We start from the raw sequence: 16,831 nt of genomic DNA on the forward strand, positions 1-16,831 counted from the left end.
AAGCCAATTTTGATGGGCTGGATTCCTTCTGTGTGAGTTTCCTTGAGTTGTGGTGTTTGAGGGAGAGCCCTGACCAGCACACCAAGACTCTTCTGCTAAGGGCCCTGACTGAAGCACCTGGAGACTCCAAACCTGAATTCAGCCTAAACAAACAGAACATAAGATTACACAAACTCTGGCACACACACCCACAGGGACATGCACAAAAAAAGTGCTCAGTGTAGTTTCTTGTCCCACGATGTCTGATTTGTTGAATCTTTTGTCTGTTTGCAGGATGTCCATGAGTTTCTCTTCCACTGCGTCCCAAATGGAGGAGGCGGAGTTGAGTGCCGTCTTGGGCAGGTGGCATGGCCGGTTTATCCGTGTCTATTGGTGCGATTAGTCTTTTCACCGACTGTGAAAGTCAAAATACCAACAAGGCGGAGTTCAGTGGCCTCTCTCTGCTTCTACTACCTCAAGGCTCAGTGGAAGACTGCCCAAACCTCCTCCTTACTGTCAGCACAACTCCCTGGCTGCTTCTCTCTTCTAGATCTGTCCTTTGCTGCAATTTTAATTCGTAAGACATGCCGACTCAGTTGAGGTGTAACATAGTTGTTCTTTCCGTTCTATGTTTTTACACTCTTCCATCTCTGTCTTCATGACTGTTGGGTTACATCACGGGACAAAGCTGCAGCTCAGTACAACCCTGATGCTTTAGTATGTCTGCATCTCTTCCAGCTTCTGATCCTACATTCGGACGGGTCTGAACTGACTTTAGCTTTCAGAGTCAAGAAACAGCCCTAAACTGATGTTAGATACCAGAACAGAGGTGAGAAAACACACAGTTCTACTGAAATCATTTCTTTCATGGATGGTCTTTTTTCCACTTGTAAATTGTAGCTGCACTGAGGGTTCAGAGACCACCTCTGCAGAGACCCAGCCAGCCCTCAATAATTTAGACACATCCTCACATGGTATGCCACAGCCTTTATGCAGAAATCCTTAATATATAAAGTGAGCCCATATTAATCAAGACCAAATGTTGGGAGTTAACCAAATCCCTTTAGCTAGAGCCAGAGCCCTAAAGAGAGTCAACTGTCAGAGACTGCAGAATGTGCAGTTGCCTGCTCTGTTAACAGTCAGTGTGAAATGCCTCCAGGGCAATGAGAGAACTGAAGCTTTCCTTCATGCCTTCCATCTGTACACAGAAAAAATTAAATCTGAGGACAGATGAACAGAAAAGAACTGGTGAGGGAGAGAGAGAGAAACAGAACGGTAATCAAAGGAAAAGATGACAGAGGCTGTAGAGCACAAAAGTGAGAAAAGTATTACTGATGTAAGAGAACTGGAGAAGGGTTAAATTTGTATGTACATGTGTGACAATACGTGCTGTTTTGTGGTATTTTATGCTGGTCAACATCCAGATAAAGTCAGATCAGTGTCCTCAGCCACCAACTCTGGTAGGTTACACAATACACCCATAAACACCACCTGCTGTAGTACATAGCAGGCACACAAACTGAATACAGTGGCAAGTTCATTTGTTTACATTTAATGACATGTGGCTGATACTATTATCCAAAGCGACTTAGTTATGGCTGAATACAACTTGAGAGTTAAGGGTCTTGCTCAGAGGGCTAACAGTGGTAACTTGGCAGTGGTGGGGCTTGAACTGGCAACCTTCTGATTACAAGTCGAGTACCTTAACCACTGAGATGTTAATTTAAGATATTACTCTAATATAATAAGTTAAAAATAAATGAGCCATAATGACAAGTCCTAATTTTAAATATAAAAAAAACCCCATTAAGACTAATAAAATATTCCCCCAGTGTGTGAGTGACTGAGGAGGAAGGGTTTAACAGCAGGTCAAACCGTGTCTGCTCCTGTGAGGGAGAGCACAGTGAACAATGACTGCTCCCTCAGCACAGAAGTCATGCACTCACACATCCGCAAGCTCTGGTAACCAACGCAACACCGGTTACAGCTCTACTCTGTAACTGGACCACCCCATCCGGCCAGAGGAAGACTGGCTCCCCCTGCGAGTCGTGGTTTCTCCCAAGGTGTCTTCCGCAGTTGGCAGTGAGGGGAGTTTTTCCTTGCCACGGTCACCCTAGGCACGCTCAGATCAGGGGTCATACCAGGGCCAGCTGGAATGGCCGGTGTGAGCGACCTTAGTGGTTTAGCAAAGTGTAAGTGCTTTAGTTAATGGAACATTTTAAATAAATCTGAAATGCTTGTGTAGATTTTTATTATATTCATATTTACTAAATTACTTGTGTTCTCATCATGGTTTGAAAGTATGACTTCAATAAGAACTGTGCACTAGTTTCATTAGGCATCACCAGTATACCAGATGCCTCTTCTGACGGTTACAGCCAGTGCAGGTTTTCAGCATTCTCTCAGTGCAGTGCTAATATCTGTTGTTCCAGGTACTGTGTAATGTGGTCTACATTTTTTAACTAACAACAGCCAAAGTACAAACTGGCCCCTTTAAATCGGCGAAGGAAGGTTCTCCGCCTGCGTTTTTCCAGAGACATGCGGCGAGTCCGAGAACCTCAGCGGGGCTCCTCAATCCCTGCTCAGCACAGACACTTCCTGCAGGTGCTGACGCACCACACTGTCCAGCACTTTGCTCAGGCCCTTGCATGCCTCCATGGCCGCCTCCATCAGCGTGTCCAGGTGGTCCTGATGGAGTCTGGCATCCATCTGCACCAGGGCGATGCTCTGGCTGCGCGGCAGGAGAGCCAGGGACAGCGCCGTGCCTCCCCCGGTCTCCTCCGCGTGACACAGGTCCGCCAGGGCCGTGCCCTCTGCGAAGCCTGCCGTGCAGGCGCACACGTAGTCGCGCATGGGGATGCCGGCGTCCACCAGGGCCAGCGTAGCCGCATTGACGCAAGCGCTATAGTTTCCGCCATCCGACTGCAGAATCTGCAGGGGAGGATGGGAACAGAAAATATATATTACATTTGATTTCAAACAGTATTTTCTTTTTCATATATTGTAAATAGCCGTGGATTTTAATAATCGGTTTGAACGAGAAGAGTGTCGTATGTAAACAAAGACAAAACCAGCCTCTAAACACTGTTCGGAGGAGGTGGCAAATGTACTCTACTTTAACATATATGTCGATTTGGGAACGCGGGTAGAGTTGGGTCAGCACGGCAGCTTCGAAGGTCTGTTTCAGGTGAAGGCTCATCTCACTGGACTTGCGGTCGCCGTGGGGTCGCCGTTTCCTCTCGGCGGTGCTGAATGTTGCCATGCTGTACTGACAGTTGATGACCGCACGGTCATGCAAGGACTTACTGCGGGACCCTCGAACCTAGAGGAGAAGTTCAGAGAGATTGAAAAAGTTGTATAACATTTGTCCGGTGCCCTTAAATGAACCTAGAAAAAGCCATGATCAGGATGATCACCTTTACAAATCACCATTCAATTAGCCGTAGGGATTTTTAAAATGTTTTTTTTTATTATTATTATTATTTACAAAAACCTTCCACAAAACTTCGACTTTTTATCAAAACACGTTTTGGGAAGGTTCACACTCCCTAGCTCTGCATATAACAGCTGAACATTTTACTCAGCCACATGACCGTGGCGACAACACACAAGCGCATTTTTGGACGGTCGCAGGCACAGCAGGGACGTGTGCGCGACAGCCTCGACCGTTAACGATTAAAACGGTATTATAGCGCGTTTAACCGGAGCTGCGTCGAGCTCTCCGCGCCGCTGGTGACCACAACCACTCACGGCTAGCTGTCCTTTAGCCTGGGTATCTACGCTAGCTGGACGTAACCGCGAGCTCGCCAAACGAGGCGTTTCTGCTACGTTTGGGTTTTTAAAAAAGAAGCGCGTAGCTAAGCGTGAACCTCAGCTGGCCGTTACCGGTTCATTTAACGGAACCGCACGCGGCTTCGTGCTCACCTCGTGAGGGCCGTACACGACCGCGAGCGCCTTCGTGTTGCCTTGCTCCATGTACGCGGATCCGTCGGCCTGGCCAAACACACCCATGCGGGCCTGAACCTTGCGAAGCTCGGAGGCTTTCCGTCCGTCGAGCCGGTAGCCCTGGTCTGACAGTAACTCGAGCCCCGCCATCCACTACCGGCGAGGTTTTCACGTACTTAATGAACCCGCCACGAAAACGTGTGCGCGTTTAGCACGCGACACGAGTTAGCGCTTCCGCTAGAGGCGGTGAGCACAAACGTCTGAGCCCCTCCACACCACACCGCTCTAATTATATACCCCCGCAATATTATACACCCTCTAATATCATATACCCCACCCTGAGTGACCCCAGGAAAGCTGACCTATCGTAATGTCACCGGCACGGGCAAGTTTGATGAGTGAGGCCACGGTGTGAGGACTTCTGGTGGAATATTTAGGTGAAGTTGGGTTTTGTCATCCTACAAATGCAGAGGCGCTTTGCACAGCTAATGAAGGACCTCTGTCCAAAACGACGTTTTTCTGGAAATCGTAGGTAGTATTTGGTCCGCTACAATTTTGAATCACCATCCCAAAATATGTTTAGCGAGAATGGTGCAGAACTTTAAAAAAAAAAAAAAAAAACAAAAAAAAACAAGGACTAAGCAAGCAATTTTAAAAATAAAATTTATTAGCATCTCTAGTGTGTGTATAAATAAAAACATAAAAACAATGCATATATGCCTTATGATCAGAACAATAACTGAATCGTGATACAAAGAAGTCAAGGTTAATAAACCCTGGTCTGTTTAAAGGTGTCTGTGAGAATGTACCTTGAAACTCAAACACTGCAAACAATTTGCATACCTAGTTGCAACTCTGCATTTCTATCATGGGGAAAAAGAAATTCAACAGCAAAAGTGTGGGCAAAGGGATTTCAAGTTCCACAATTTTGCTTGAACTTTGTGAAATTTGACAGTTTAAAAAGGAAGAAAATACTGTTATTTTGTATGTTTTTTAACAGGATCGTTAGTGTTTGGTTTCTGGAATAGAACTGGAACAGTTCAAAGACTAAACACTAAGAACCTTCAGTTCATTCAAGCACCAAAATGCTTTTTAGGAAACCAGGCCACTCTCAGATTCACATTCACAATTTGTGCACAGGTTTTTAATGAAAATATGTAGTAATTTGAATATGAGATATTTTGAGCCAAATCTTAAGAGTTTAATCAGGGTATTATAAGAGAAAAGTGTTTAGATTAAAGACAAGTTAAAAGCAAAATTGACCTTTTTTTTTTTTTAAACCTAGTTAGTTCATGTTCCTGGTCATATTGTGCATGAATCATCATTGTATCATTTAAAAGACAAAAGTCTCTTCTGTAATCTAGGAAAATACAATGACTTTTGCCTGCCTCAAAGACATCATCTTATTTCTGGCTACATAAAGGCTGGGGGCGGGTGGGGAAGAGATTAACCAACAATATGTCGAGCCAATCTAATCCCAGTGGATAAAACCAAGTCTCACTATGCATCACTTCCCGCCTGCATTTCCCATTTCACTCAGAAATAAGTCACGTCACAGAAAATATATGCGGCATGATTTCCGCTTTACATCGAATTCAAACGACTGAAATACACAAAAAGTAAAACAATACCTTATGCACTGGTAAAATAAGGCAGAAGGCCAGACTGTGTCAGTATGCGTGAGGCGTCTCAGTGTGGTCAAGCTGGCCGTCCACTCCAACACAGTTGCATAAGGATCAGCGTAACGTTCTCCTGGCTCAGCAGTGTTGGGCGGCCTAAGGCAAATCTGGAGGATCGAGATCTCCACATCTGCCACCCACAGCTCAACAGTTTTGGTCATGCTTTCTACACTCACACTGCTTGAAGTAAAGACCCTTTCAAAAACAAGACAGACGGACGAGGAACAAGTGGAGCCTCTGAAAGCTGAAAGTGGTCAGAGGTCTAGTCTGAGGTAAGAAAACGTGTGTCGTTACTCAGAATAAGAACAACAACAACAAAAAAAAAGCAAAACAAACATGTAACAGACAAATCTGCTGAATGCTACAGGCAACATCTAGCTCTCAAATCGCAACCATGAGATACTGGCAGTGCCCCAAGAGGCATCATGCCGTACGACATTGACACACTGTTACATTGGCCTTTGAATTTCTTCCCCTCCCACCAAGTCTTAGTCTTGAACACTGGATAATACCTTCTTCCTTTCACCTTTTAAAAATAGGGAAGGAAAGGCGCACGCACACACGCACAGACACGCAAGGGGGAGGGAGGTGGGGTTCTTATATGGATGAGTGAAGTGTCTGATATGATGTGTAACGCTATGCACTGTTTAAGCACAGGGGTCTCGTTGACCTGTCGTTGTACCAGATGGAATGAAGGCGCGATGCTGTAACTGTGATGGGTGATATGGTCTCTTCTCCATCCCCATGTCTCTAGAGTGCAAAGATCCCCTTATTTAGTTTGTATGACACACACGCACACGCACACAGTCTCTCACACGCACGCACACACATATATATATACATATATATATATACATATATAGATAAATACATATACGTATATATGCATACGTATAGCTCTGTGTCCCAACTAAAACTCTGCAAATTCTTTCCCGCATTTTTCTGTAATTGATACACGGATGTCCTCCTCCTCATAGTCGTCAAAGTTGCTTGTATCGCCGGGGCCTCTGCACTTTGGGATGAACGGCGCCTCTACCTGGGGAAGGGGTGAAATACAGGCTGCGTTTCTGGCCAACACAGAATATCAGCTTGCTCTGTTCCAATTTAGGTGTTTATATGGAGGCTAATTTTGATTCAAACATTAGTCGGTATACTAGATTGTGTGCACACGGAGCCGTCGTGAGTTTGTCACAACAGCTGTGTGTGGCGTCCCCTCGTCGTCGCAGAGACTTCAGTCTGAACGTGCTATCGTTACTAACCAGGCCTTCAAGGTCCACCTTGAAATGATATTGGAGGAGTAAAGAGATTTCCACTTCAAAAATTCTTACATTCTATTTCTGTCATACAGGAAATGGCATGAGAGAGAGAGTGGGGTGGCCAGAATGCTTTCGGCTGTGTTTAGGCAACAGGCTGAGATGTAACAGCGGGTCTTAAGGAAATCACCAGAATCAGGTAGCGTGAGATCATTTGTGGTCTAGGTTGATCACCATATCTTCAGAAAACAAATCACCTAAACACCATTTCAGGTGTTTACCACCACCTTATAAGACACGCCTCAAAACTGAGAAATGATTAATTTGGTTTATAAGAAGATGGCAAATGCATGTCTGGAAGTCTGGATTTTTTCCCCCCTGGCAGGTATAACAGAAGGCACTGGTATAAAGAACTACAAGTCATACTATCTTTCAGTTACACATGAAGAGGTCAACCAACCTTCCTCTCGTAGATGGCGATCCAATCTGTCGTGGCGAACCATTTGTGGTTCTTGATGTCATTGACACCGTTCTTGAGGTTGCCATACCGTTTCGTCAGGTCGACCTGCAGCAGATTCCTTAGCAAGTCTTTCAAATCTGAACTGAAGTGAGATGGGAATCGCACCTGCGGGACACAATCACTGTGCTGTAGCAGTTTTTCCTTTCCATCAGAGTTCAGTCTTTTCCCAGAGTTCTCTCTTCTTCGGTGTGTGTGTGGGGACAATCATTAGAACGCTCTGATACATCGTCAACTTTCTGCTCACAGGGGGTCAAACTCTTCAGGAACAAGCACGTGTGGTCCTGTATAACCCAATTTAACAGTTACATGCTAAACACACGTGCTAACCTGCCTTTATTCTGACTATACTATATGGCTCTCAAATGCCACAACATTCCATATAGCTAGAATATCCTGATGGGTCTTCTTCCCATGGACACTCATTCAGAAGGACATGGAATACAAGACTGACGGTTTCGTTTAGAGAGAGGATTGGCCATTAATACCAGACTGATCAACTTAAATGATAGCAGTTCTGCTTAAAAAGGACATCAGTGAATGTCCATGATTTAGATTTACAGCAATTAGATGACGCTTTTATCCAAAGCGACTTACAATTATGAGTGAGTACAACTTGAGCAAGTGAGGGTTAAGGGCCTTGCTCAGGGGCCCAACAGTGGCAACTTGGGAGTGGTGGGGCTTGAACCAGCAACCTTCTGACTACAAGTCAAGTACCTTGATCAGCCAATAGTGTTCTCTGGCTCAAAGAGAATTGACTTTTGACCCCGATAGGGAATCATTGATGGAAGTCAGCTGACAGTAACATGCTCAGGGAAAGATGGCGGTTGCTGTTTGAGCCGCATACACGGCAAACCAACAAGAACGACCCTGTGCTACCCACAAAGACCCTGTGCAACCAGCACAAGAGGGAACTGTCCATACCTTCCCAGACACTATCTTCTCGTAGATCTGAATCGGCTGGTCTGCGAAGAACGGTGGGTAGCCAGCAGCCATTTCATAGATGAGCACTCCCAGCGCCCACCAGTCCACGGCCTTGTTGTAGCCCTACACAGATGGACAGAAACGTCCCCACAACCACCACCACCCTCGTCAGACTGTTTCCGACACTCTTTAGCAACGTGATGCTAGCGGCAGGTGTGCTGCTGAGGCCCAGCTACTGGTCTGACCTTGCTGAGGATGATCTCAGGCGCCAGGTACTCTGGGGTGCCGCACAACGTCCAGGTTCGGCCCTTCACTCTCTTCGCAAAGCCAAAATCAGTGACCTGTGATGTAGAAGACATTTCTGATGATAATGTCATGAATAAATGAACAGAGAGGCAAATGGACTAGAAAATAAAGGATGCCCAGACTCCTTATATCCTTACATGTGAGGAGTGTTTGTAAAAGGCTGATATCTGTCTCTATAGAGTCCTTGAGTCTGAGAAAGGTGCTATATAAATGTAAATAATAATAATAATAATAATAACAATAATAATAATAATATGTAAACCGTGTCCACATCTATATAAAGTGTTCAGCTTTTACGCGCAGCAGGATACCTGAATGTATCCGTGCTGATCGATGAGCAGGTTTTCGGGTTTCAGGTCTCTGTAGATGAGGTCTAGGGAGTGGAGGTACTCAAAAGTCAGCACTATCTGTGCTGCGTAAAAGCGTGCATGGGGTTCACTGTGGAGAGGAACAGGACAGTCTCAGGCACAGAGCCAGCATGGCAAGAACACCCACAATGGCATGAAGTGTGCTAAAGATTCACACGCCCAATGTGGATATACAGGTCAATGTGCTACAATGCACTTCATCGTGCAGTGAATAATCGTAACGTATTTTAATCATATCATGTGGGTTTAACACGTAGCAAGGAAAAAAAAAAAGAATCCCACATATCTATATTTAGACTCACGATGGGTCGTTTGAGGACAAACTGCAGCTCCCCAACCCTAAGTGAACTCGCTATCAGGACATGAGCCGGCAGGTAGGCTGGATGTGTGCAGCTGGCACAGCGGCCCCGTGCACCAGACTCGGACATGCTCACCTGAACCTCCCGATTCTTCTAAGATGTGAGAACATCTCACCGCCTGGTACATACTCCATTACCATATACAAATTGGAATTATCCTGAAAAGAAGAAGAATGACTCAGCTATGGTCAGCAGTGCAAATGAACACAGGAGAAAACAGGACAAAAAAAAATTACCCTGAAGGCATATTCCAGCTTGACGAGGAAAGGGAAAGACACAGCTTGTAATATTCTCTTCTCATTTAGCGTGTGTTCTATTTGCTTCAATTTCACCACCTGCAAAACAAACAAACAAACAAACAAACAAACAAACCACAACAACAACAGGAGGTAAATGGTCATATATCCGAGACCTATACCAACCTGTATCCGTGTGTCACTTAGTTTTGTTTTTTTTTAAAGCACTCCCTCCTGCACCGTTACACCTGACAGTTCAGAGGCTGTGTAACAAAGATGTACTAAAGTGGTGAACAGACCTTGTGTTTGTCTAGGATCTTCATGGCGTAGAACTGCTCTGTCCCTTTGTGTTTCACCAGCATGACCCTGCCGAAGGACCCTGTGCCGAGGGTCTTCAGCCTTTCGAAGTCTTCCAGACCGCTTGTGCACTGGAGCAGAAACGACACCCTTCAACTGCCTTTACTAGAAAGCTATCACAACCGTGCATGCAGGCAAAGTTTCAAGCAGAAACAGAACCACACCAATCAGCAGTCTGACGGCAAGGATGTCAAACCCAGCTCTGGGTTTACCACGGCTATAACGGAACCGTTTGGCAACCTTGTTGCAGTCATTTACTCTTAAAATGCCTGCTGCGGGCAAAAAGGTTAACAGCACTGGAGAGTATTTACTCAGTTAAACAACAAAACGTGGGAAGACGGAGAAAGGGACTCGGAAGGGGACTCAAAAGGCTTAGCTGGGGCAGGTACACTTCAAGGTTTGTTTTGTGTGTGTAAAAGAACAAAGCCATTCCCAGAAAAGTGGCCTACATTTCCAACCAACTCGATCCAGCTCATAACAGCATGTTTTCTTTATACTCCTGTTTGTGGTGTCGAAGCTGAGATGTGCATTCATGTTGGTTAACTCTAATGGCCTTTACATCAGGTACAGTGTGAAGCAAAACCAAATGTGAAAATCACATTATTAAGCATTTTCCCCCACCCCAATACTCCCTAAATACACACAAGATAAACTGTGAAGTGCCAAGTTTTTGAGAAGAGCATGTTTTGCCATCATGCGAAACTTCTACTGTGTTCGTAAGGCGGCTTTGCCACTTACCTGTGGTGGACATTCCCATTTTCGTAGGAAATCTTCTTTGGCTTTAGCTAAAAACTCTTTCACTGCAAAGGGAGAGAGAGGACTGAAATTAACACATGAAAACTCCAATTCTTACTAACACTGCAAACAATGACTAAAAGGTGGCAAGCAGGGGGGTCAGTTAGCGTGATGCTACTGAGACACTGAACACTCTAAAGATAACCTTTCATTTTCAAGGCAGTGTTCCAGTGTAAAAAATGACTCAATTTGGACTTGAGTTACTTATATATAAACATACACACATAAGTAACTGTACATTGGAACATTATCTACTATTCTAGGGACAGGATTAAAAAAGGGAGCAATTTCAATGTCAATTTGTATATTGTATCCGCACAGCAAACTCAAGCAGTCTCTTTCAGTGTGGAGAAACCACAGGGAAATGGTGATCCCAGTATGCATGCAAACTTTTTTTCACTAATTAATTATCAAGAAGATCTATCAAAATCACGTTATTATATGGGTACAAGCAATTCCAAAGCCACACCACACAGACTAAGACATCAGACTTTAGATGACCCAATGATGGAATGAGATTATAATTCTAGGCAGTCTTTTAGCTAGGTCAGAAGCAAGCAACATGCTTTGCACAGCGAGCACAGAAACAGACTGAACCAATTGGGACATTTTTTCAGTCATTCGGTCATCTAATGAAATAACGGTCATACCAAAAGTCTCTATAAATCACCAAGGATTTGCAGGAGCATTCATCCACATGGATGGGATGATCAAGATACAGACAAGAAGAGAGAGAGAGAAAGACACAGAAACAGGGAGGGAGAAGAAACAGGACAAAGTTTCATATGAAACAACTTTAAATATACATGAATCAGATACAACAAAAAAAATGCAGGTTACAGTTTTTCAAAGACAAAACACACACACACACACACACACACACACACACACACACACACACACAGAGAAAGAGAGAGAGAGATACAGACAGCAAAAGGATAACAACTGATTTTAAAAGTAAAGTTATGCATCAGCCAATAAAAGTAAAGACGGTCTCAGTTGCGTACCGCTTGCGTCCCTCCTGAACTGCCACTGTTTATTCCCTATCACACTAGAAGCAGAGGGAGCCTGCGTCTTCACACGAGCAGTGAGGACAGGACAAGCAGGCATGAAGACTGAGGCCTGAGCCCCGGATACTGCACACATCCTGAACAACTGAGGGGAACACGGGCATGCTCGTTGAGTCAGGTCCACATAGCACTCCTAACCATTTCACTGTGAGTTATACTATGTATGAGCCAAATAAACCAAACTTGAACTAATGGCACAGGCTAGCTGCACACTGTTTATGATCCATCAACAGAGAAATGAAATTTCTGATAAAATGCGACTCCTTTTAAAGATTGGCTGAACATTTGGGGAATGCTCGCAGTCCGAGTCTTTTATGGTGTGCTCCCTTGAAGCATGAGTGGACATGATGGGAATTTCATGCTAGGTCCAACAACACCCCCTCCTTAGAAATCACGGCATATTATCTCTGGACTTCAGATCTTGAAGACGAACAGAGATACAAAAATAGAGGTTTCTGAACTTTCTTTGTAATGATTATATTCAGCTTCCCTGTGTGAAATTCTACTAACCCATTAAAACTGGGTCTTGTTTTCAAAACAAATGCAAAAAAAACCAACAACAACCAGCTTTACATGAAAATATATATAAATTGTGAGCACAAGAAAATTAATAAACAAACTGCAATATTTCTTAAAAATAGTAATAGACAATGTGGTTATGACGCGAGGCTTTAACCTCACATAATCTGACCACGACGCCAGGCTTTAACGTTGCATAATCCAACTATGAGACCAGGCTTCAGCTTTCTGAGCTTGACAAGATTCTCTCCACAAATACTAGAACTCAACACTGGTAAACGTGTAGGTCAGGTCTGGGTTAATTTACTTCCCCATCACTCAGAAGACTGCTAGCCTCATGGGAGTCACTCTGATGACTGTACAAATAATATAAAGAAACATTATTGAACTTGTAAATAATGTCAGTCAATCAATGAGGACCATGCATGCGCGCGCGCGCACACACACACACACACACACAGAGAAACACTCCCTAGTGGTAGATGCTACATTGCAGGCTGGCTAAAACACCTTAAGAGGCCTTGCATTCTTCAGATATGAGAGAGGAAATGCACCCATCACTCAAAGCAAAGGACCCTCCCATCCACCACAGGCCATTTTCTCAATGCCATATCAGACACAGGTCATGAAATTAAGCAAGGCTACTATTCCTGGTCAATATTTGGACTACCACATTAGCACTGACTGGGGAAAAAAATGATTAAAAGGAAAAAGATGTGATGACTCATGTAATTTACTTTTTTTTTTAAATCCATTTTCTTTTTTCCTATCTATAGCCTAAGCTCAAAGTAAATACTTCCCCCTTAACTTCACATGATATAATAATTGAGACACAGGGCAAATAACTGCACTGTAGTACATCCAAGCTGAACACAGAACAATGTTTACAGAGATTTGACCCAACGCTATCACACGCTATCTGTAGACACCAAAGCGTCACACACTGAGGCCTGAAGCTGTTTGCGTCAAGCTTTTCCAAGCTCGTAATTACACTTATCCTCTGATGAAGGTCTGATGACAAGCTGTTCAAGTCAATGACAAACACTGTGTGTATGCACGCGGTTGGGGGCTTCATGACACTAAGATTAGGATAGAGGAGACTACACGTAAAGACAACAAAATAAAAAGTTATCATAGGGTTTAGAGTCAGTTTTATCAATGGGACGTTAAGACACTTCTTCACGATATTCGGGCAATGCTGTGTGCCCCAGCTCACCCCAGTTGTTTACAGAACAAGATAAGAAGCTGGAGGGGGTGCTGGCGCTGCTGTACATTGATTACTCTAAAGAAAGTTCAATCATTACACAGCGAACACAATTCAACACGTATATGAGAGTCACCGTTCACATTATTGATTGCATTTTCCAGTATAGGCACAGCATGTATAATAATGGTACAAGTATCGGCCAAGTCAACGCTGAAACAATCTGTAAATTCAACTTTGCCTGCTCACGCTTTACTGCATATTGTACGGGATTTTTAACGAGTTGGCACTTATAATGCATGAGCTGGTTCAACTGACCCAAACATTTAAATGCTCCATTACTGGGTATTGTTGGGTGTTCAAATACATCATTGACTTCAGTTGAAGCAATGCTTTTAGCCATGTATCTACCTAGCTAACTATACGAGTTAATATGGAAAATGATCGAGTTTGGTTCGTCCCCGTGTTTCAAATGTAGATGATGCACACTGATAAAACACTGTTAGCTACTAGCTAAGGTTTTGCCAGAGTAACGTGTCGGGCCTATACATCAGTCTCGCTGCATGACGAGCTAGCCTACGATAGCATGCCAGCTTGTGTTAGCCAGCTAGCTCGTTTGAACCTCCTAATGACACACAAGGCTCCAAAGGTCTCTGGTAAACCTTACATTGACCCGCATTTAAACGAAACAAGCGGACAACTAATTTCGCTTGTTTTCAAACTTTCAGATAACGTGGCAACTTAATCCACAAGTACGAACACAAATCCAGTGAACTAACTAGATAAATAACGCCCTCTCACTAACCATAGTATCCATCTGTCTAGGCTTTTATATTAGTGCTGCTGAAAACAGGTGACAAAGCTATAGACAGGAAATCTGTGCCGTGAGCGTGTTTTATGTCTGTTGCTCGTAGTAAATTCGTAATCTAGTTTTGCAAACTGGTTGCTAAAACAGCTGCCCCGTGTTAGCCATCACACTCGATGGGCCTAAACCGCAGCGCACCCCCCCCCCCCCCCCCCCCCATCACCATCATAGTGGACCAAACACAAATATAACTGCTTTACTGCAAAGAACTGAACAACAACCGCGATGCACTTACAATAATACTTCACTTCACTGTTGTTTGGGATCGACAACAGATCAATAATATATGTTAGTCAGCTAGCGAGCAAACTTTGTAATCGACAAAGCTAATCTTAGCTAGCTGGCTACATTAGCGCGCCTCTGCTGAAGTTGATAGGGTTCACATAGCTAGCCATGTTAGCACGCTAGCTAAGCGCTAGCCGCACGTCTGGCTAAGCCAAGCTAGCTAGCTAGCTATTTTTAGCTTCATAATGGTTAACGGCAGCTCGCGAGCTACCTCAGAACGGTTAACGGCAGCCAGTGAGCTCAGAAGCAACGAACATGTTCAAAACGATAAAACGTGGCGAGCAAAGCGAAACGTCCACGTTCAAGAGTAAACGGCAGTGTGTTCTCCGGCGGAGGACGCCGGTGGCGTCCGCCAGCCTCGCCTCACGTACCGCTCTCCACCTCGCTGCCTTTCTTGGTGGCCGCTGCGTTCCCCATCGCGAGGAGGACGCGGCGTCGGCTCGTGCGGAGTGCGGGGACAGCGAGTGCTCGTTCAGGCAGTTCCGCGCGCGCGCCCAGCCCTTCGCCCGGGATGTGGCAGAGCGCGGACTGGCTGGCTGACTCTCGTCCTTGCGGTGGCACGCTACAGCAAGGAGGGTCGACACTGCGCTACGGCTCGCTTCACAGAGCCCCCCTCCTCTGCCGGCGGTCGCGGAGTAGTGAGCGAAGCTTGCACCGTAAGACTGGAATCGCCTCGATCATAAACCCAGCAGATGATTTTGAAGAAAGAGAATCCACACGACGTGTTTCCGGGGTGTAAGCAAGAGCTGTAGACTGACTGAGCCATAGACATACTCTAACGAGATGGACTGACTGAATCTAGACTGAGCCGTCTACATACTCTAACGTGATGGACTGACTGAATCTAGACTGAGCCATAGACATACTCTAATGTGATGGACTGACTGAATCTAGACTGAGCCATAGACATACTCTAACGAGATGGACTGACTGAATCTAGACTGAGCCATAGACATACTCTAAAGAGATGTACTGACTGAATCTAGACTGAGCCGTGGACATACTCTAACGAGATGGACTGACTGAATCGAGACTGAGCCGAGGACATACTCTAACGTGATGGACTGACTGAATCTAGACTGAGCCATAGACATACTCTAACGAGATGGACTGACTGAATCTAGACTGAGCCATAGACATACTCTAACGAAATGGACTGACTGAATCTAGACTGAGCCGTGGACATACTCTAACGAGATGGACTGACTGAATCTAGACTGAGCCATAGACATACTCTAACGAGATGGACTGACTGAATCTAGACTGAGCCGTAGACATACTCTAACGTGATGGACTGACTGAATCTAGACTGAGCCGTAGACATACTCTAACGAGATGGACTGACTGAATCTAGACTGAGCCGTGGACATACTCTAACGTGATGGACTGACTGAATCGAGACTGAGCCATAGACATGCTCTAACGTGATGGACTGACTGAATCTAGACTGAGCCATAGACATACTCTAACGAGATGGACTGACTGAATCTAGACTGAGCCATAGACATACTCTAACGAGATGGACTGACTGAATCTAGACTGAGCCATAGACATACTCTAACGAGATGGACTGACTGAATCTAGACTGAGCCGTAGACATACTCTAACGTGATGGACTGACTGAATCTAGACTGAGACGTAGACATACTCTAACGAGATGGACTGACTGAATCTAGACTGAGCCGTGGACATACTCTAACGTGATGGACTGACTGAATCGAGACTGAGCCATAGACATGCTCTAACGTGATGGACTGACTGAATCGAGACTGAGCCATAGACATGCTCTAACGTGATGGACTGACTGAATCTAGACTGAGCCATAGACATACTCTAAGGAGATGGACTGACTGAATCTAGACTGGGCCGTGGACATACTCTAACGAGATGGACTGACTGAATCGAGACTGAGCCGTCTACATACTCTAACGTGACGGACTGATTGGGTCTGTAAAATACTAGATTCCTCGTATGTTCATCTGCGCCGTATATAGATATATCTAGTTTATGGTGTTTTTGCTAATTAAAGATTGACCTGCACATTCCTAAAAGTCAAAAATGTCCACTACATTGCTGCAAACTTCATCGTTGCAAAAGTTTGACCCAGATTTGTTTTATTTCTATAAACCGTTTCTCATTGGGCGTTATTAGACATCAGCTCTTTATTATC

At 44.6% G+C, this 16,831-nt stretch overlaps 2 protein-coding genes across 4 annotated transcripts; both read right to left on the minus strand.

Annotated features, from left to right (window-relative positions):
* Positions 1–2,202: 2,202 nt before the first annotated feature.
* exosc4 (exosome component 4) lies at positions 2,203–4,198 on the minus strand. Its single transcript, XM_027031737.2, has 3 exons — positions 3,904–4,198; positions 3,095–3,301; positions 2,203–2,910 (listed from the first exon to the last, which is right to left on the minus strand). The coding sequence occupies exons 1-3, from the start codon at positions 4,072–4,074 to the stop codon at positions 2,551–2,553; spliced, it is 738 nt and encodes a 245-aa protein (XP_026887538.1). The 5' UTR covers positions 4,075–4,198; the 3' UTR covers positions 2,203–2,550.
* Positions 4,199–4,570: 372 nt separating this feature from the next.
* On the minus strand, positions 4,571–15,405 carry prkacbb (protein kinase, cAMP-dependent, catalytic, beta b). Of its 3 annotated transcripts, none has more exons than XM_027031733.2 (11): positions 15,033–15,405; positions 11,369–11,377; positions 10,662–10,723; positions 9,866–9,994; positions 9,567–9,665; positions 9,406–9,488; positions 8,915–9,041; positions 8,543–8,638; positions 8,298–8,420; positions 7,317–7,481; positions 4,571–6,639 (listed from the first exon to the last, which is right to left on the minus strand). In XM_027031733.2, exons 1-11 carry the CDS (start codon positions 15,076–15,078, stop codon positions 6,514–6,516), a joined length of 1,065 nt encoding a protein of 354 aa, XP_026887534.2. In that variant the 5' UTR covers positions 15,079–15,405; the 3' UTR covers positions 4,571–6,513. The 3 variants fall into 3 exon arrangements, with proteins under 3 accessions (XP_026887534.2, XP_026887533.2, XP_026887537.2); XM_027031732.2 differs by lacking the exon at positions 15,033–15,405 and adding an exon at positions 11,726–11,879; XM_027031736.2 differs by lacking the exon at positions 11,369–11,377.
* Positions 15,406–16,831: the final 1,426 nt, after the last annotated feature.

This window comes from Electrophorus electricus, chromosome 19, assembly GCF_013358815.1.
Source record: "Electrophorus electricus isolate fEleEle1 chromosome 19, fEleEle1.pri, whole genome shotgun sequence".
NCBI lineage: Eukaryota > Metazoa > Chordata > Actinopteri > Gymnotiformes > Gymnotidae > Electrophorus > Electrophorus electricus.